Source organism: Argiope bruennichi, chromosome 8, assembly GCF_947563725.1.
Source record: "Argiope bruennichi chromosome 8, qqArgBrue1.1, whole genome shotgun sequence".
NCBI classification, from domain to species: domain Eukaryota; kingdom Metazoa; phylum Arthropoda; class Arachnida; order Araneae; family Araneidae; genus Argiope; species Argiope bruennichi.
The window spans coordinates 44,509,763-44,531,743 of record NC_079158.1 but is presented as its reverse complement, the minus strand read 5'-3'; the positions used below and the strand labels follow the sequence as shown (position 1 = coordinate 44,531,743).

The 21,981-nt window shown below is 31.2% G+C and overlaps 2 protein-coding genes across 2 annotated transcripts; both read left to right on the top strand.

Moving 5' to 3' along the window:
• Positions 1-1,551: 1,551 nt before the first annotated feature.
• Positions 1,552-12,044, top strand: LOC129981982 (uncharacterized). The gene is made up of 5 exons (XM_056093057.1): positions 1,552-1,749; positions 5,142-5,219; positions 7,096-7,326; positions 8,947-9,183; positions 11,766-12,044. The coding sequence occupies exons 1-5, from the start codon at positions 1,678-1,680 to the stop codon at positions 12,021-12,023; spliced, it is 876 nt and encodes a 291-aa protein (XP_055949032.1). The 5' UTR covers positions 1,552-1,677; the 3' UTR covers positions 12,024-12,044.
• Positions 12,045-12,914: 870 nt separating this feature from the next.
• On the top strand, positions 12,915-21,057 carry LOC129980625 (dynein axonemal heavy chain 8-like). The gene is made up of 4 exons (XM_056091007.1): positions 12,915-13,091; positions 15,569-15,685; positions 17,797-18,045; positions 20,851-21,057. Exons 2-4 carry the CDS (start codon positions 15,626-15,628, stop codon positions 21,055-21,057), a joined length of 516 nt encoding a protein of 171 aa, XP_055946982.1. The 5' UTR covers positions 12,915-13,091; positions 15,569-15,625.
• Positions 21,058-21,981: the final 924 nt, after the last annotated feature.

Here is a 21,981-nt window from a genome sequence, read left to right as displayed (position 1 = left end):
ACATATAATACTGTAATGATTATAATACTAGAAATCGGTGTTTCTTTTTTTTTTTTTTTTTTTTTTTTCAAACTCATGTTGGAATTTCAAGCACCCATCACGACCAAAAAAATTGCCCGACAAATAAATTCATTTCGAAAAAACAAACAAAAAAAAACTGAAATTTGCAGGAGCGTATTTCATTTTATATAGCAAATTAATTTGTCTGCATCTAATATTTTGTCATGAATTGATTAGCGTACTGTGTACGATCACCTGGCAACATTAAATTCCACGGCAGAGAGAAATCTATGAAAGAATGATGCTACACAAATGCATTACTTCCATGAATAGTTGCGCAACAAAATGTATAAAAATAGCTCTTTCACTAATTCTGTATTTCCTGTTTAAATTTCAGTTCCATCTCAACATATTTCATGGATACAAATTTTCAAAAGCAATTTGAGATTACTTTTTTGTTACGTTAATTTTAGTCAACTATACTGCATTATATTAAGAAAGAAATTTAAGCCAGCCATTTGATTATTGATGTTGTTTTGGTGATAAGATTTATTGATATATTATGTATTAGTATCTTGGCAAATGAAGAGAGAGCATTAGGAAATCTACATTTTAGAGGGGGGGAACTCTTTATAACTTTATTATGAGATAGATGAAAATAACAGACGAGTTTCAAGAACAATTATTTAATTATTTTCTAAGTTCCGCATTTCACAAGACAAAACAAACACGAACACGAAAAAACACTACATTCACTTAGAATATAATCTAATAATGACCTCTACCCCAGAACGATCTTGGGATATATAAATTTATATTAATAAAATAACGCCATCTGCGGTATTAAAAGAGAAGGTAGCAGAGTTATATAACCGCTACAGCCTTAAGAATCTTTCATCACCATATTTCATCGGAGCTTCCAATGTCACTAATATTCAGAGAAATACTTTTTTAACCAGCGGAAATTCTCTGCCCAAAGTTTTCTCTTATACTCTCTCTAATAAACTAACTATTCATGCCAGAGAATGCCTTGTATGACACTTGAGTATAATATTTACAAAATATTAAATTTTGGCCTGAATTTAGCATTTTTACTGAATCTATTATCTCATCCTTGGCGAGTTTTTTTGCGATTATTTACTGGCATCCAGACAGATAGACTTCCTCTGAACAAATTTTACTCAAAATCTGAAAGAAGTCTGTAAATTTGGTGTAAAGACCGTATACTAAATTCCAGCCATCTAGTTCAAAGTGTTTTTGAATTATCTTTATAACAGACAGATAGACAGACGAACATTTTTCGCACTCATGGAGGTCTAAAATGTGGAAATTCGTTAAAATCTCGAGTTTGAACTTTTTAACGATTATTATACTTTATTCATACTACGTATACGAGAAAATAAAAAGGCAATTTTAATGTCACGGAAATCTTTCCACTAAATATTTTTAAATGCTGAGAAAAAGAATCCAAACAAAAGTGCTTTTAATGACGAAAATTTTGAATTCATTGTTTCTGTTTATTTTCAGACGTCACTCAGGTTAATTGTAAAGAAAACGAAGCTGTATCTTTTGTTTCACGTCACGAAGCATGTGCCCGATAGAGGTTACGTGTATTTCCATCGCTGCAAAACCGAACCGATTCCAAGCATCGATACTTCCGAAGAAGCTTGCAAGATAATGCCTCAGTATTTTGAAATAGGGTTTTTCAGTCAGCATCCTATTGTATGCGTCAACGAGATGATAAATTCGGTGAGTATGCGGTCCTTGCTCTCCTTTTTCTCTGTCCAAAAATTGAATAAATAAATAAATGGAAATCTGCTATCACAAATTTCAAGTAATCATAAGAGAACACTATTTTTTTTAAAGTTAGATAGTATCAACCTGACAGAAAAACATGCTCTCATGTGACTCATAATTTGCAATCACCAACATTTAGTAAAGCGATGGTTTTTGACCATCTCAAAATCAATTTGACCAAATCAATTGAGTCCTAAATTTTTTTTCTTGAAGTCAGAACTTTTATTTCGTCGAAAACCAGTTTAAACCGATTTTTAACAATCCCGTGATTATCAGATTACACATGCATCGATATTTAAGAAACGATGGGGGGGTTTTTTCATCTCAAAATCGATCGAGCTCCAAAACTTTTTTTTTTTTTTTTTTTTGCCAGCTAGAAAAATAGAAAATTTAAGAAAAATTTTATGTATAACTTTCGATACTTCTCCTCACAGTTTCATGTTCATTCCCATTCTCTTCTCTGTGCTTCTTCGAGTGATAACTTCTTACGAGCCTGCCCTTTATTGTAACTTTTTGGTGGCGATAAGTCGCCAAATGTGACAACCTTCTTAATCATTTTTTGTAACACTAAAGACGAAAAATTGATGGCTAACAAGCGATAAATTGCGTATTTTCTGCCTGTGCATTTTGTGGTTTCAAAAGCCTCAACAACCTCAAATCAAAACATCATGTTCTCACATGGTTTTAAAAAAATTAATGTTATTCTTATCAAGCTAGCGGGATTGGTGTCTCCTGAACTTTCTCGCTTATTTCCTAAAACAGCTGTTATCCTACCTCTACAGCGTGAAAATTAGTGAGAAAGCGACGAATATTCAAATTTTTATAATCTTGAGAATCAGATCACAAGAAAATATTCCTGACATCGCCTTCCCTACCCTCAATTAAAGTGACAATGCCCAGCGAAAGCATGTTTTATTTTTCACAGATTAGTAAAGAAAATCGAGTGCGCATTTTCGATGCATTTTTGTCAATTGATTGGTGTGGAAAAGGAACTCAGGTGTCGTTCTCGTCATCTGACTGCGGTTCAAAATTACGAGGTCCGTCCCAATATAGCCCTAGTGTTGCTTTACGTCGGTACGTTAATATAATTAAATTAAACTAAACTAAACAATTGATTGAAACTAAAATTTGACACAGAATTACTATTTTAGTTATGGTGTCTTACATCAAATTTCATGAATCAAATGAAAGTCGCTACATTTTTCAATTATACCGCTTTTACATGTGTGAGAATGTAAAGATCGACAGACATGAAACCCTTTGAGGGATTTGGTTCAAAATTTGATATAAATTTACACTTCGGATGTTAAAAATGTGTACCAAAATTTTGATCAGTCTTGCTCATTGTGTGTTGTAGTTATCGGGCTCTCTTGTATTTGAACAAACAAATTAACTTTATGTGTGTATTTGTGCAAAATTTCGTTCAAATTTTGAAAGAAATTTACAACTTTGGTGGAAAGTCGATATACGAAATTTCATCCGTTCAACTCAAAGCCTGTTTGAGTTATCTTATTCTTAGAGAGGAAAGCATGATTAAAAAAAAAAATGTGTTGTTCTGGTGCAGGGAGGTTTCAATCGGAAAAATTCTTTAAAATCTCGTTGTTGATTTTTTTTAATGATTATAATGCAGTACATTCCTAAGTACCCGGTTCGAGACTATCCGGCTTCCGTATTATCCTCGAGTTTGGCACAGCCTGGCCAGTATTGGCCCTTGTGCCATAAAAAAACAATCAAATCTGTATTATCCAGCCTAGTTTTCTTTTTTATCGTAATTAAATGAAGAAGGCATCTATTAAGGATTTTGTTGTTGTTTTCTAATGGACAAGCTCGCTGACAAAGTCAGTGATTTTAAGCCAAGGGAGCGTCTCTTATTTTTAGTTGCGCCAACTAGGGTCAAGAGGACGTCTTAGCTACTCCCGCACCACATTTGCTTGCACAACCCCTTTTTACAAGGGGGCACATTGACACATCTCACAGGTAGAACAGATGAAGAACAACCATGCCCGAACCGGGACTCGAACCCAGGACGCCCAAATCACGGGAAAGACGCGCTACCCCTATGCCAGGACACCGGCAGGATTTTTTTTTAACATAAAAAATATAAGTTTGGGATCTTATCTACTTGCTTTTTCATATCTGTGTAACTATTTATCAGTGAAAAATAAAATCAATTTGAAACCATTTTTTTAAGAACTATACTTACGATTTACGTTAAAGTTTTGTTTATGTTTCCTACATTTAAGTTGGGCATTACATAATTTATGTTAAAATGTGAACAGTTTATAGCCTTTTACTTATATATTTTCTAATAAATTCTTAAAACGTGCAGTGCAGTGCAGAAACATATATAAATTACCAGTACAGAGCCTTCTGTTTTAATTCGACTTGTTATATGCAACTGCTTCTATGATTCACCGGGCCACGGCTGCTTTCGCATTGAGATAAATGGAGAGCTTAGTACTCAATAAGAAGCAAAAGAATGCGTGTTTAAATGGTGAAATTTGATATAAAAACTAAAATTCCAGCCTATCCAGGTTTTTTTATCCGGTCCTCCTTTCCGCCACTTTAGGGCGGATACTCGAGAGTGTATTATATTTTTTATTTATATATTTTATATAAGAGAAAGTGAAAGCCCTGAACTAGTATTATTCTTTCAAAAAATACTTATATAAAAAAATAGATTTAAATAATTCAGAATATTGAGGAATTCGATGTTGGAGGCATTCAGAGATCATTCCTTTGGGGAATTTTTCCTTTTTTATTCCTTATTCAGATAAAAATAGCATATGTCATTAACTGACATAAATATCGTTGTCTGTCAGGTATTTCTTAGTAAATAAAGAAAATGTTCATTCATGGCAAGATTTTGAATCCAAAGCAATGGCGGGTATATCGGCTAATAATTCATAAATACCTTAAATACTCTATCGAATCTTAATTGCAACATAACCATAATATGGAAAATATCATTTAATTGGATAATTAAAAAAAGTAGGATAGTTAAAATGTTGCAACGAAAAAAAAGAGACAACTTCTATCGTTTGTTAGTTAGCATAAGAACACACAAATGATTACTGATACGATCAAATGAACATCTAAGCTTATTTTGGAAATACGGCTTAAAATTTTGAAAAAAAAATGAGCTAAAATAAAAATAAAATATCCCTCTGAAGAGGTTGCGTATCGCATAGGCCTTTTGGCTGAATCCAGCAACGTTCGGGCTCTGAAACCGGAAATTTACGGGTTTGATTCTGGATTCTTCCTCTACCTAGTGTGTTTTAAAAAGAATATGCCACTTAAAAAACACATTACAAGATCTGCTGACAAGCCTTTTCTTTTACCAGCTGTATAAGCCGATGTTTGCAGACGAAAACAGACAAGTCCACGTTTCAAAAGAAGATTATCCGGTAGATGAAACTCAGGTAATACTATTTTCTTCATTTCCTTTTAACAGTAATATCAGGAAGCTTACAAGATATGTTAAAATGTTTTCATATTCAAATGTATGATATGTATATTCAAGAATATGAATGTTTTACATTTTTTCTGACTTAATCAGAAGGAGTTAAGCTTATTTTAGATTTTTAGTAAAAAAGCTATCTTTAAACTCATTTTTCTTTTATTAAATAACCTAATATCTTTGAAAAGGTTTTGTAAGGAACTGAATTTGTTTTGAATTTTATATAGCACGGAAATTTTAATAAATGAAATCAAGCAAGTGATACAAAAATAAGAAGGTATTAAATTTTTAATTTTGAAATTAAAATAATTATTTTTTCTAAAGTAATTAAATTAAGTAAATAAGAAAAATTGTTTTCAAAAAAATTCTGGAACAAAGAAACAAACAGTAAGTACATCAGTCGAACTGACACTATTAAGTACATAATATTTAGAATTTGACTTAAAACATACCTTTTCTAAAATAATGATTTCTAAAAATTATCACCAGAAAACGACGGCGAAGAAAAAAAATAAATGCCAAACTGTCAGAAAAAAAAAAGAAAATTTTGAATACTTTAAGCGAATTTTTTATTGATATCAATATAGAACGTTCAGCTGCATTCAGCTGAAATTAAAGTTCAACGTTCAGCTGAACGTTCAGTTCAAAGGCTTAAAACTGTTTATGCTGAAATTCGATATCAATGTTGTTGTTGTTGTTGTTGCTAATCTCCATGGTCTGACTTAGTCAGACCAAATCCAAAAATCCGTTGACAAGAAGAAAGTCAAAAACGAAGAAGGGAGAAGAATAAATTTCTCCCCAATGAAATCCTAAACAGTCCAGAATATGTTCAGCAGAGGCCCGATGTTGGCAGCATTTCGGGCAAAGAGGGTAAAAGTTTTCACCCTGAGAAAAGAAAAGGCATTTAAGGTGGCCACTGGCAAGGCGCGACAGGCAAGAGTTGGTTTTTCTATCACAAGGAAGATTTAAGGACTGCCCCGGCTTATTGGCTCTATACCAATCATGAGTAGGGGGAACCATCCCATTCTTCTTATTTAGGAATTTTTCGATATCAATGTAAAAATCTCAAACACAATACTAAAATAATTAAACGCCTGAAGAAGAAAAAAAAATCAATTTTTATTTTATAATTTAAACTAAATTTTATTATATCGTCAGTATACTGCTAAAGGTGACGATGGCAGGAAAGAAAATAATTAGGTAATGCATTCTAATTGTTCCAAAATGTAATCCCATAGTACAAAATGTGTCATATATAAATGCATTATCGGTATATAGTATATACTGCATAAGCATTAATATACACGATTTTTTCTGATTTAAACTTGACATTTTAAAACAAGAATACATTGATTTGGCTGACTTGATCATTTTTAGCAATATGCCTCGATACATGTTTTTTTATTTTTATTAGTGTTAGAAATATAACTATTATTTGTTAAATTAAGTACATGAGAAAAAAAGAGAAAGATAAAAAAAATAGTCACCAACTAGATCATTAGCTATTTATGGATAAAATAATGCGAATAAAAGTTTCTTCGTATGAAGCAATGCAATTAAGATTTCCAGTTCTCTGTTCAATAATAAACGTAAAAAAATAATGAAATTTTTTTTTGGATTAAAAAGGAATATTATAAAAAAGAAAATAACATGGATTGAATTTTAAATATCCATTTTCATAGAATATAATTATAATACTAAACTATTGATTATTTGCTTTTATGTAAATTTTTTAGTCACATAAATAACATTTTAGGAATTTTATTCTTAATTTTTAACTATGATTTAAAAATCGTCTGCTCTTTTTTTTTTCTTTTTTTTCCCCCTTATTTTTCCAGATAACATCTTTGATTTCAGATTTCAATAAGGAAATGACAGAGTTCACTGACTCTACGAAACAGATAATTTCTCAAATCGAGAAGCCTTTCATGTTTTCTCTGCCACAAATTCCAGAAGATATCAATCTAGAAGAATTAGCGCAAGAAACTGAATATGTAACAGAAGCCGAAGAAATGATGGATAGTTGGAATTCAGTTCTTTCAGATTTATATCATGAAATTGAACATGAGGTGATTTATAATAACTGTTTCATGTCACTATTATTTAACAATTTATGGATATTAAAATTATAAAATTTATAAAAAAATCTAATGAGAATGAAATTAACTTACCTTAATCTTGATGTTTTTCAGGAAAATTAAAAGAATTTTTCTAAGAGAAGTTTTTTATTGAAACCAATTTTATTTCTGCATAATTTTCTTTTTTTTTTATTAATGTGTATGTACAATGCATACATGCACTCACGCGTATCAGGATTTCTGAAGGATAATTTTTTTGTTCCAAGATCTTCTTCAGTTGAAAATTGTGATTACTCTTTGGAATAAAATGCAACCAAATTCTAATTTAAGTACTTGGAAATGTATTTATTCTATTTGTCGGCGTTAACTGAAGTCCGGCGCAACAACCAGTAATTCAGACACTTCCAGTTATTCTCTACTACGTTGTACATTTGTATTAATTATTTACATTGTTGGAACTTTGATTTTATTATTAAATGTTTATATAATAGTCATTCAAATTATATTAGCATTTTTCAATATTACTTGTACAAATTCCCCTATTTCTTGAGAATAAAATTAAATTTCTTCAATAAGTTAATGTATTGCACTATTATAGAAGTAAATGCTTAAAATTAAAGAAACTATTGTATCTTTTTAATTTGATTTATAATATTTAAATCCTTCGTTCTTTATCGAGTTTTTAATCTTATCTCTACTATTATTAAAGGTGATTAATGTCTTTGAGTATCCGTGTGTGTTGGAACTCCACAGAACAAACCGTTTGACATAAAATCAATCTTGGAACAAATAATCTTGGAGAATACGAATATTTCATAAGAATATGAAAGCTATTTTTTGATTTTAATTAATTGTAAATTAAACGAAATTTTGGCGTTTTACTGCAGTAAATTTTAAAGATTCCTACATAAAAATGCTTTTGCGTCATCTTAAAATTCAAAATATTAACTTTTTAATGTCTTAAACTTTATCTGTATATCTTTTTCTATTTTTGATTAATTTTTATTAAATACTTTAAGCGTATTTTACAACAAATTTCATTGCTGAAGTGAAATTCAAATTGCTTTCAGTGCTGCTGCTGCTGCTAGTAATGTTTTATTCTGGCTTTTTGTCCATTTTAAATGATCAAGTTATGAAGTCTCAACTTATTTTTCCATGTTAAGTAGGTTTTAATATAAGGCATGCTTCTATGAAAATTTTTAAAATTTAAATCATTTAAAATTGAGGTTTTATTTCAGTTTCAAGTAGTGATGAAAACTTTTTGCAACGTCCATTTTCAAGCATTGCTGTTTTTTCTTGTAATATAACTGTAAAGTATAAAATCATAAACAGAAAATTTGTATAATGAACAGAAAGGTGCAAAATTTTATAAATATTGTTAATAATAAATCAGATGTTTGAAATTAAAAAAAAACTTGTTAAAAAACCCATTAAGACCAATTTATATAAAATATTTAATTGAAATTTTTGGTAAGCATTCATTTTGGAGAACCAAATGATTACCAAAAGTACCAAATAATTGACTGAAAAATTTGCTAGCAGAATTTTTACCTTCGAAATTATTTCTGTAACCTTCATTTTTCTTCTGATGCATGCTTTATATTTTTGCAGAATGTTCCTGATAATGGCCTGCTTCATGAAGTCGAATTTTGGAAAACTCAAAAATTAAAACTAAACATATGTGCCGATCAGATGGGTCATCCTATCATCGAGAAAACAATTAAAATTCTCAAGTTAGCTGACAGAGATGTTACAAAGTTCGAAAAGAATGTGAAGAAAATCGAAAATTTGTTGAAACGAACTACCGATAACGTTGCTTACTTATCACTACTAGAGAAAAATGCAAAGGTAAGCTAAGTGAATATTTTTCTACCAAGAATAAAAAAAAATTAAGAAGCCTTGCTTTCTTTTAATTGCTCTCTAGCATACGAAGCTTACGAATAAAAATTATTGCAATCGTAAAAAAAAAAAAAAAAAAAAAAAAAAAAAAAAACTGTAGCAGACGCCCGCTTTCAATACATTGGAAGTAATGGAAGTCAATGCATGCTTTCCGCAATTAATTACGATAAAGAAAGCAAGACCGGATAATACGGAAGTCGGATAGTCGCGAACCAGATACTCGGGAGTGCACTGTATATCATTATTTATTATCTTTTAACATGACATTTATTGACGCACATGAAAACGCTCACGAAAGCAATGAACGATATTCAATGTTACATCTCTAATTATATATTGCAAATTTGAATAGCTAAGCACAAGAAGAAAAAAAAAAAACCGAAGAAACGTTCTAGAGAAACTGCGCATGCGTCGGTCTCCATGGCAACCACAGTAGAAAAGGGAAAAAGGCGTTTTTAAGACAGAACAATTAACCGTAGAGCTGAATAGATAAAATTTGATATTGTTACAAATCTGTAATTTTGCTATCCCGCATGAATAGTGTCATCCTGGAAAAGCCGTTAAAACCCTTTGTAAGATCTGTCCTGTGCGTCAATGACCTGAGAGCTTGGCGACCATTTGGCGAGTTTGGCGACTAAATGGATACTACTGGAAGGTTCGAGAACTTTCACGATCCATCCACTAAGACCCGAGATACAGCCAGGTACGCCCTGATTGGTCTGAAGACTCTAGCCCCGCCTCCCGGAACTATAAAAGACGGGCACTCAGAAGCTACGAAGAAGTCGTGTCGTGTGTATCGGAAGAAGTTGTGTGGATCGGCGGAAATTATGTGTGTGAGAGTGGTCGTAGTCGCCAACGAGTAAAAAAGACTAGAGGATTAGCAAGCTGCTGAACTATTGGAGATTAAATGCGCTGCGTCATTACAATTGATTAGCGGTATTTGTTGTAGAAGAAAAATTTTGTAACAATATGTATTTTTGCAACACATATCCACAATCCACATATAAAATTTTAAAAGAAACACGAGTCCTGCTGATTGTAATTCTGTCTGTCTGTCGACTTGTTTGACTAAAATTGTAGCCCCCCCCCTCCAAAAAAAAAAAGAATGAACTGGATGGATAAATTTTCATACTTTGTCTTAAATAAAAGTCATTGTGGTTGCATTTGTGCGCTTCTGCTTCTAAATAGCTCTGCCGATTGCATCTAAACTTTGCATACTTATTCTTTAAGACAAGATAAAAAAAGAAATGCTGTCAGCTTTTCAAAATCTAAGAGTTAATTAAATATTCCAATCATTAGCAATTAATCCATATTTTCTTGTTTTTCAATAACTTCTAAGAAGAAATCTTTTAATGCCATTTGAAAATTCAAAATTTTATTTTTTCAGCGACACCAAATTCTGTTCTGTGCGATATGTTTTCCCCTATAGTTATTAATTCTTTAAAAATGTAACACAGAAGATTTTGAAGCAACGTAGCAGTAAGACTTCGACCTATAATACTACTATTTCTTTAAACTTCTTACTACTATTTCTTCTCTCTATTTCGATCCGACTATTTGTTATCCATATCGTTTGGAATTTTTTTTTATTGGTTTTTAAAGAAGTGATCAATACCTAAATGCAATTAATCAAGTAACGTGGTATAATAAAAGGACTGTGTATATTATAATAACGTATACAAAAGTTTGAAAAAAATGTTATACATAATATTAAATAATTAATAATATCAAAAATATTATATAGAAAAGTACATTCATTCCGATAAAATTGGGTATGTTAGCTAATTTTTACATAAAATTGCGGATCTACTCAAAATGTTTAATAGATTGGAAATCTGTCAGTCTACTCGTTCTTGTTCATAACTCAAAAATGCACCCAGCTAGATAGATGGTATTTGGAATATAATGTAATTACCAAGAACACAGAACTGTGTGAAATATTGTACCAATGCCATCAACGAGCTGCTTATCTTTCAGTTTATCTATTCGAGTATATATGAAAGCAGCAAATTACAGAGATGAATTTTAGTATGTGAAATTTACACCAGGCGTTTTGGTTTGCTTTATATTTTAATCCAATGGTCAATCCAGTCCCCTCAATAAGTAGTCTATCCTTTTATCTGTCCGTGTATAACGTAAAAACGATAATTCACAGAGAAAAAAAAAATTTTGGACACCCCATTATAAATCTGTATGAAAATCTTAATCCTACCAAGATGTGGTTCAAACTTTATCTTATATTATAAATTCAATCACAAAATCGGCTGGCTACATTACGTGTGTACACTAGGGTGATCGCAAAGCCTAATGGGAAATTTTCTTCGTGATAAATTCGAGGACACACTCCAAAACATTGGCGATTGGTGTACAATTATAACTGACTAAGTTTTAGCTCAATCGAATGATATTTAAACCTACCTCATCCACCTTAAAGTATTTCTCAGTGTCTTAGACTCTAAGCAAGCAGGGAGTGTAGTTATGGGCAATAAAATAAATCCTAAATTATTGTTCATTTCTTTCTTTTCCGCTAGCTGCTTCTTTCGGAACCAGTCGATGATGACTTGAAGAAAATTCTCTTCGATACTTTCGTCATTCTGAAAGTCACCTGGGTGCAATCAGAATACTACGGCGAGGACAAAAACTTGTGTCGGCTTTTGAGCGGAATAGCCATGCTCCTGAAGGAAAGAGTGAAGGGAGAAGCAAAAATCGACGGGCTATTTCGAAAACCTTTACCACAAGTAAGCGTAATTTTCTGCCGAGTGGCAACGGAATTACTTCACGTGGTATGATTCTCATGTGTCGTTCTCAAATGTCACAACATTGCCATTTTAATTATTTATTAAAGGAAAATGCACACTATACACATAAAAATTCTAGTTGCAGAGTGCATCGCAAAATGGAAAGCAGAAACACAGAAAATGTAAAATTTATATATTGTGATTGACAAGAACATTATAAAACTATGTGAATATTTAATTTGTGTATAGAATCAATCGAAAAATCTCAATCTCAAAAACATTGAAAACCCATCGTAAATTTAAAAATTGACGAGTTCGTTTGAGTTCGACGAGTTGAAAAGTTCGTTTCACGAGCCCTGTTCTCAAAAGTAGGGAATTTCTTATCACTTTTCAGTAAAATTTTCCACCACAATTTTATTTTAATTCGACGATCTGAACATTTTTTAATCAGAAACCATAAATTATAAGTAGTACTCAACACTTTGATTTTTTTTTCAAAATCCAAGCAAGGTAATCTCTTTCTCTTCAACAAACATTTTACAGCAAAATCACATCGCATTCTCGATATGTTAATCGCCACATGAAGCGAGTATGTTTCACAGGTAATTATTTGTTCAGACCAAAGTCCAAATTTGCTAGCCCCAAAAGACCAAATTGTATTTCGTGCTGAGACGATAAACACATTTAATTCAACTCTTTAATTGAAAATGGAGTTCTTTTTTTTAAAAAAAAATTATGGTAATTTTCCAACTCATTTTCCACCCTATAATCGAGTATTGACATTTCTTTTTAATTAGTCGCTTAATTTTCTTCTGTAATTTCCAGTTTCTCTTTAAAATAATTTTCATTCCTCTTTCCTTAAGAGAATATTTCGTTTTTGACTATTACTATTTTATAATATCTTGTTATTCAATTATGTTTTCGTTGACTCTTTAGATTGGTCAAATTACGAAAGAGTCCATCGAAATTTTACAATATTGGAAAAAACTCTACTTTGAAGAATGTGAGAAAGTGAAAAAGTATGGAACTTCTTATTGGTGGAGATTCGACACTCGAATTTTATTCGATGAGACTGATCATGTGATTTCCATTTGCGAAGACCTCGGAAGAATATCTACGGTAGGCTAACAATATACTTCTTCTAATATACTTGTTTGATTGAGCCAACAGTTATTTTGAAAGATTTTCTAGTACTTTTCTATTAAGATTATTTTACTTCCTGCATATTACACTGCTTTGAGAATAATATCTGCGATATCAATATAAGCAAAGTATATTCATAGATATAGCAGAAATAATAAGAAAGTTTTTACTTTTGACTATTCACTTTTATAATAAGTTCTCGGAAAGATCCACTTTTCAGGTTAACAATAAAGAGGACACACCTGTACACACTCCTTAAACTTTTAACATTACCAATATTATTATCATTATTATTTATTGTACTTTTTTGTTTATATTTCCTATTTCAAGCCATCTTTATCAACTTCATGCTAAAGTTCATTTTGTCATCTTAAATCCTTGTTTAACATAATACCGATAAAATACAACTCTTCGTCTGCTACAGAACTAAAATATTTAATGTAAGTATAAAGTTTGGAATGTGAGTGTAAACACTGCGCAAAACATTCCTGATCCGGAAACGCCTTGTTTTTAAAAAATTTAAATCCATGTAATACTTTTATAGTATATACTATTACAAATGCTAATTGAATTCGTTCTAAATTCTCATTAAAATGAAGGATTTGGTTATTTATTTTTTTCTTTCTCGCATATATACTAAGAGAAAGCATTATTTTCCTCAAAAAATTTGGTTTCCAAATGTTGACAAATCCTTATGCTTTAGATTTTTCTGAATCAGAATTTCTGGGAATATACCTGTCTGTAAACAAAACAGCTCAAAGAGACTTTGTGCTAAAAAGGTGAATTTTGATATGTGGTCTTTGCACCACATTGTCAGATTTCTTTCAAACTTTGAATGAAATTCATTCTCAGGAAGACTGTCTGTCCTTCTTTGCAAACACAGTAACTTGAATGGGAATAATTAGAACAACGTTGGATGAATGAAATTCAACATGGGGCTTTAGTATCAGAAATGTAAATATATGTTAATTTTTTTATCAAATCGGTCAATGAATTAATTATCTGTTGGTCTAAACACTCATGTGATAGCTCGACTTAGATGAATAGAATTCGGCATGTGATCCTGCGATTAAAATTGTAACTCTCTGTCAAATTTTGATTTCAGCCAATGAAAAAAAATATATCATATATCAGTTAAATCAATCATATATCACTTAAGATTTATCTTTTATTATTTGACAGTGCGAGCTAACACTATTAAAATTTTACGTTCCTGGTCAAAAGATTCTACATTAAATAGAGTCAATGCATACTCACATAATACACATCAAATACGGCTCATCAGTTTCATGTTAAAAAGTTCTAAGCGCATCTTTAAGAAGGAAAAAAAAATGAACCAGAAAATGGCATTTAATGCTCTGCATTTACATATTAGCTAAGTACAGTCGCATGGTTATTCACCAATCACATGATAAAATATTTCTCTTTACACTCACTTTCCACAATTATGAAAGTAAGAACCTATAACCATTTTATGCATTTCGGATTTAATAGAAGCTTGACTTAAGTTTCTACATTTTGCTAAGCAAAATTGAAGCAAACCATATCTTTCATACAACAAATTATTTAGAATGCAATATTCAATTTTGCATTAAAAAATGTAGCATCAATTTGTTTTGTAAAGTTTTGCTAAAATAGTCATACCTCATAATGTAAATTCAGAAATGAATTCTCTGTTGCCAAACGGCGGTCAATTTTCGTCTTTCTGAAATGCATTCCAATTCAAATGAACTATATAAATGATCATCAAAACAATTCAGATTAAAAATACATCTGCAGCACAATAATTTTTATAAATTTATAAAAGGCAGCATGTTTTTTTTTCTTTTTTTTTTTTTTTCCTTTACGATAATGACTTAACTGAATCATAACTTTTAAAAAAATATTACTTACTCATTATTGAAGTACCATCAAATAAAACGCTCTTGAAAGATTATTATCCAAGCTAGAAGTATCGTTGATTAACCCACACATTCAAAACCCGAACACCATATACTGACGAACACAAACCTTAAGTACTAATAAGAACAGATATACATTAGAGAACAATAATTTAAAAAAAAATATTTTTAAGAACAACATTTTGAGCAGTTGTTATTTCCATTTTTTTTTCTTTGTTTATGATATAATAAAATACTATACATCTCATTTGTAATGCCTCCAATGGGAAAAAAATAGAAACGGAAGAAAGACTGAAGAATAAAAAATAGGAAAACCAGAAAGCCATATATATTCATATATAATTAATGCTTTCCTATTTTAGCTTAGTGCAGCGATTTCATTTTGGAATCCAAAATGTTTTTTAGAAGAAGTAAAAGACTTGAAGTCACAAAAAGATAGAGGTTTCATTTTTAAATGACATGGCATGTATATTAGCATTTATCATGTGACTGTTTCTTACGTACATTGATCTCATTAAATAAAAAGAGTTATGCGGTCTTTCCCATTTATAGGTACTTCAAGAACTCTATAATATTTTCAATACCAATTTGAGATTTTTTGCCGAAGATATGAAGGATCTTAGCGTATTGCAAAACAGGATATTCGGTATGACTGCGGTTATACAATATGTAAGTTGTTCTATTAATTTTATTTTATTATTTTGATTGATTTATTTATTTTTTCAAATTATGATTTAATGTATTCTTTCTTTTAAATGTGTGACACGAGTAAGTAACAAATAATAACAGAATAATACATCTATAAAATACCCTTCTTTTTTAGCTTAGTGTAATTTACTTTAGTTAAAAAAAAATATTGTACTAACAATTCAATTCTTAAGTGTTTAGACACGAGTCTTCTTCTTCTGCTTTTTTTTCAAGTCATTGAAAACTTTCTGTTTAAATAATGTGTGTGTGTGTGGGGAGGGGTAATTAATTTACGTAAGGCCCTTTGAATTGAGACATCGAATATTTAAATAATTTAAACTAAAGGGTGGTTTGTTCTATCATCTGTGTTCTTAAGGTATCTGACTAAGTTGAAAAGGTGCTTTTCATATAAAATTTAAATATGATTCCACGATTTAAAAATAAAGTCCTAACTATTTAGATTCTATAACAGTCTTTATTTTTAATCCATATGTAATTTAAAACTACAAGTAAATCAGTTTCAGTAATACATAAAAGATAAAAAGAAAACCGAAAATAGTGACATTTTAAACCGGAAGCGAATATTTTATCCTATTTTTGTGAAAAAAAAAATTCTTAGAAAATAATATTTTTAATGTCTATTTTAACTATTTACCTGCAATTATGTTAAAAAGAATTGGAAACAGCTCTTATGTGTTTATATGAACTAATGTTCAAGTACATTTTAAAATGCATTTTCTGGCGACAATTATAACATTTTGATCTGTTCTAGAAAAATATAATATCTCTCAGACAATTCAATTAAATTTAATGAAATTTGGTATGCATATATTAAAAATCTTTGAAGGAGACGATAGATTTACAGATAGCTTCATTTAATCATGTTTTAAAATCATTTTCAGCTGAAAACAATGAATAATTTTGATAAAGAATCCATAATGATAGCTTCAAATATTTATTTATTAAAATACCCTTTATTTTGTGGTTTAATATATTCTAGACACTTTTAGAAGTGTATATATATATATATATATATATATATATATATATATATATATGAAATGAAAATTAAATATTATATATTTTTCTAATTTTGATCTACTAAGTCTACTACATGGATAAGCTTCTTAATGTGTATTTTTTATTATATAAATGTTTCCGAAAATCTAAATTCTAATCTAATTCTAATCAGACACCTTAACAAGCATTGTTTTAAGATTGGAAAACAATATTACATTATATTATATTAAGACTGGAAGACTGTATTATATTATATCAAGACTGTCGGTCGCTGCTATAGTATTTCCTTATTTTCCTCCAAGAAAAACGCTTTTTTTTTTCAGTTCCCCTGAAAATTTTCTACGAAGATATTTTACTCCCATGTAATAACAAATTAATCAGACTTCTGCATCAAGTAATGTTCCAAGTCACTTTGACCAACAGAAGATGTTAAGTTTCTACTTCTTTATTTCATGGTTAATTGAAATGCTCAACTAAAGCAAGTGGAAGTAGTTCATGACACAATAACAACGAAATCCAATCCTACAAAAAATTTGCTTTAGGGTACTTTTCAGATAAGGCCAGGTTGTCTAATTGCTCTATATTGCAGTGCGAACGAAGTAACACTCTATTATACATTAGAATCCTTTATTATTAGATTAATCACTTTTGAGGATTAATATCTTCGTTCGAAATATTTATTATGGTTTGTTTGATAAACCCATGATGAAAAATCGATAAATTCTCATTCGTGGAAAATCCTTAATCAAAAAGTGATAGAATATATTTTGTCTGGATACAGTCATACAGAAAGCGTATCTGTAAGATACACATTTGGGGATATAACTGATGAATACCTTTCAGAAGCCAAATCATTTCTTCATAAAAAACCAAATAGACTTAAGTGCCATTTGTAGCCTTGAACTCAAAATCTATAAAAGGGTTGTTTCTTTTTGCCTTATTCTTTTTATCTATCTTAAGCTTTATTACTTGTCACTCAAAATTAATTTTTAATTACTTAGAAATCTGAAATACTGATAAAAATTGTAAGTGCCATCCAGGTCATTTGCTGTCTTTTCCTTTGAATCATGTAGTCCGGCATTGATGCATTCGATTCCGAAATGAAGACTGAGTGGGATCGAATCACTCGAATCTTTTTCCGAGACGTCAAAAATTTCGAGGACCAAATGAAGCAGTACATAGGCAGGATGTTCCAATCGACTTTGTCTTGGGAAAACGCCTACATACTCGCCAAAAGTTTCGACAGAGTCACCGTCTCGATGTCCATCAGGGAATTCATCTTGAAAAGCCGGGCCGACATGCTCAAACAGTTCATCAGAGAAGTAAGTAATGTTGTCGAATTAAAATTTTGTTATTCAGAGCTCGGCAGAGAGAGAGAACTAGCTGTCACTTATTGCACAGATTTTGCTTGGAGATTATATATATATATATATATAATCTCCAAGCAAAATCTGTTATGTTCTTTTGGCGTTTAGTGATTCAAACATGTTTTTTGTGTGTGCTGATATAATAATTAGTTATGAGTTCGTAAGCTTCACGTTTTATTTACGTTTTAATGCTGGATTGTAGCAAATATCCAGCATAGTGAAGTATGCAGTTTTTATTATGTAAGCTTGCATTCTGTTCCGAACAGATCCAAGAAGTATTTATTACAGTTCTATTAAGTAAGGTATAGGGCTTAATAAAAAAATTTTTTTAAAAAAGATGGGGAGATTTCCAATTAATATGAATGTTATTACGTTGCATTTCGATGTCGTTATTCATTAAATTTTCGTTACTTGGGATAGTTGAAAGTTTTTTCCATTATTTTTTTCAGCAGATTTTTTTATTTAATTTGCAATGCATTTTTTAATATTAATAGATTATTATTTATGTATTTATTTGAATTCAATCTTATTTATTAATTTTAATCTGAGTGTTCATTAGCATCATATATATATATCTATACGTATATATATATATGATCTCCCTTAATATTATACGTATATAATATTAAGGGAGAAGATCGCGCTGTAAGGAAATAAAAATTCGCGCGCGCGATTGTGAATTGTACAATGAAGGGGGGTGAGTGCACAAAGATAAAAGAATGGGAATTAATAGTAGGAAAAATGATTTCACATTTTATTTACATTCTTTTATTCTGGATTATAGCAAAGGTTAATGAGCTGAGATCTGCTCATTCGTAATATTCATTTGGAAGTTATCGCTAATATTTTCTTTCGGCATAATTTTAATTTACGATTTGGCATTGAATTTTCTTCTGTTGGTGGATCGCTATTTGTTTCAAACCGATTTTAATCATTCGTTTTGATGTAATTATTCGAGAACATCACTGCAGGGAAACAAAACTTTTCATGTCAATACATATATTTACATCTGAAGTGTACTGCAAATAATAAGCACTCTGCCAATGTTCATGAGATAATCTACTATAAATTTTGTTACTTAAACTATGATAATCATTTCTGAGTTATTATTAACAGGATAACAGCCCATCTAGACAAGCGCATTTTCTACAGATGCATATAGTATCCAAACTATAAGTAAAAAAGAAATGCATGATAGCACACACACAATCACATATATAGGCAAATTCCAATTTAATTAATGTAGTTAAAAATAAAGTGTTCTAAGGGTGACATATGCCAAATGTTTTTGATGAATCATAAACAAAATTCTTATAATTCATATAATTTCATCACAATTCGACGCTCAATCCGAAATCGAACCAATCGAATTTGAATCTTTCTATGTCTTAAATGTTATTGTATCAACTAAAAGTGTGAATCTCTGCCAAATTTTGGATCAAATCGTCAAAGGGAAATCTATCTGTTCCGTACGCGTGCATTTGAAAACGAAATTTCAGAAACGCTGTAAGATACATAGATAAACTTTAGAATATCATTTTCATAACTGCAATTATTGATTAATATAAAACTTTAAATCTAATCACTCTTTTAAACTTTCTGTTGTCTGACACGCACCTGTGAAGCATAAGGGCAGAGATGATAGCATATTGTTCGAATTTCTCCTTCTTAACTCCGGGTTCTTTTTTATAGTGGTAGTGATATGGTGTGGAGAACACAATCAGCAGGCGACAGTAGAAAAACAACGACGTTTATTTACACGAAGAGACGAACACAAAGAAGACGAATACACGGACGACACTATGCAAGGAGATACTAAGAGGCTTGCAAAGAGGTTGTCCCGTCCAAACAGGGTGGCATTAACTCCTGCATCCATAGGCATGGAGCACTTGTTGACACACACAGACCCATCCAAACAGAGTTCATCTTCTCCATCCCCAAGTGTCTGATCCTCCGATTCCACTTCAATGGACTCATTCGGAGAAGACTGCTTTAGCTCCGCAGTTATTTGGCTGTCTCCCTGTTCGTGCCTCTCCTTAAACTTCGGTTCATACTCCGGATGGCTAAGTTCCCTTTCGGTGACACCGGTCTCCATTCGATCTTTTCTTCTCTCACTTGGCTCTCGCCATTTCCTTCCATTTCTTCTGTAATATCTTGGACATTTCCGATTTTGTTACCTTTATCTTCTAAAATTTCTTTCTTTAACTCGCTCTTCATTTCTTCATATCCGGCTTTCAATTCTTCCGTAAAGGCTTTCAATTCTTGCAAAAGTTTCTCTTGTCCGGCTTTCATTTCTTGCAAAAGTTTCTCCAGTCCGGCTTTCGTTTCTTCTTCCATTGCTCTGGTATCTCGTCAGCACTAAACACTGTTGACCATTACCCCACTTCTGACACCAAATTGTTACGGTTTTTTCTTCTGCCGTTGGGTTCTTTTGATAGTGGTAGTGATTTTGTGTTCTCTGCACACCATATCACTACCACTATCAAAAGAACCCGACGGCAGAAGAGAAATCCGTAACAATATGTTATTTAATATTGATTTCCCTATAAAATGATCAACATTAATTTAGAGAATAACGGAATCATTCGTGGATTGTGTGGTTGGAAGGCACGTATCTTTCCCTAGTGATTTAGCACCTCGTCGTTCTATTTAAGTGTAATAAGTACTCACTCATAATAGACGGACGGAATGCGAATATATTTGGTTGCAATAGAGAATAAGGATTCATTTATTCATTTCCATTGATCTTTTCATTTTTAGATTTCCGAGACTGAAAATCTATTCATAGCCCAAGAGCGAGAACCACCGCAGCTGCACGCTGTGCCCGAAACGGCATCCGCTATTCTGTGGGCGCGTGATCTGATCATAAGAATATCCAAGCCGATGTCTAAAATCAGAGATTCTTTTAGAATGGACGATAAAGACAAAGAGGCAAGTAACAGATCCTTCAAATCTCAAATAGTTTAATGCTGAAAATTTTAATCATTATAATCAGAGACATCTCAAGTTGATAGAAGATAGAAGGCGGAATAAGAGGCTGAGTGTCATGAAGCCAGGTTAAATAGCCCAAGATTTCATCCTAATGTATTTAAAAATGATTGATGTTACGGAATTCATCTGATGAGTGTACAGTGAATCCAGCAAGCTAAAGAATGAAAAACGACACTTTATTTCACGAATATACCAAAAAAAAAAAAAAAAAATACATTATAGGGAAAACACGTCAAGATGCCCTATAGAACAGCACTTGTAGAAATTAAAGCACAAAACAGGCAGCAAATCACTAATTAAACTAAAAAAGTAACAGTACAGCGCTCGGTGTTTATAGCTCGCTAGCTCCTCTAAGAATAAAACGCCAGAGAGAGATTAACTCATTTGAACTTGTCGCACTTGTATAATTTTTCAGTAATAAGTAAGAATTTTAAGTAATCTTCAGAAGAAACCTCGGATATCGGTTCCTTATACAGATGGAAGCATAATTCTTGTATTTTCCAGAGCCTTCATTTTTGCCACCAAATTCGTTGCCAAATGTCGGAAGTTAATAGCCTAATATCCAATAAGAATCGGTGATCTCTCTCTCCTACCATAAATGGTAGAAAAGGGAGATTATGAATGGCAGTTTTCTTAGAATAACACTTCTCTAATACCAGTTTTCCTATTTCGGAGGGGGGGGGATCCTGATATCAGTCATTACTTCCAGAATAGACATGATTCATTTAAGAGACCTTCAAGATTATAAAAAATCCATATCTTTTCAGAAATGTAAATGATTCTTCACATTTATAGGTATTTTCGAATTTGGAAATAATTTTGATATGAAAATTTTTCAATTGTTTCAAAGCCTGATAACTATTTATAAAATTCGCTGAGGTGTGGGTGTGTTTATGTGAC

Excerpts from the sequence above, each read along its gene's own strand:
- LOC129981982 (XM_056093057.1), top strand. The coding sequence starts at position 1,678 with ATGCCTCAGTATTTTGAAATAGGGTTTTTCAGTCAGCATCCTATTGTA. Across the intron at positions 1,750-5,141 it reads TCAACGAGATGATAAATTCG|CTGTATAAGCCGATGTTTGC; the intron begins GTGAGTATGCGG and ends TTCTTTTACCAG. Across the intron at positions 7,327-8,946 it reads ATCATGAAATTGAACATGAG|AATGTTCCTGATAATGGCCT; the intron begins GTGATTTATAAT and ends ATATTTTTGCAG.
- LOC129980625 (XM_056091007.1), top strand. The coding sequence starts at position 15,626 with ATGAAGGATCTTAGCGTATTGCAAAACAGGATATTCGGTATGACTGCG. Across the intron at positions 15,686-17,796 it reads TGACTGCGGTTATACAATAT|TCCGGCATTGATGCATTCGA; the intron begins GTAAGTTGTTCT and ends TGAATCATGTAG. Across the intron at positions 18,046-20,850 it reads TCAAACAGTTCATCAGAGAA|ATTTCCGAGACTGAAAATCT; the intron begins GTAAGTAATGTT and ends TTTCATTTTTAG.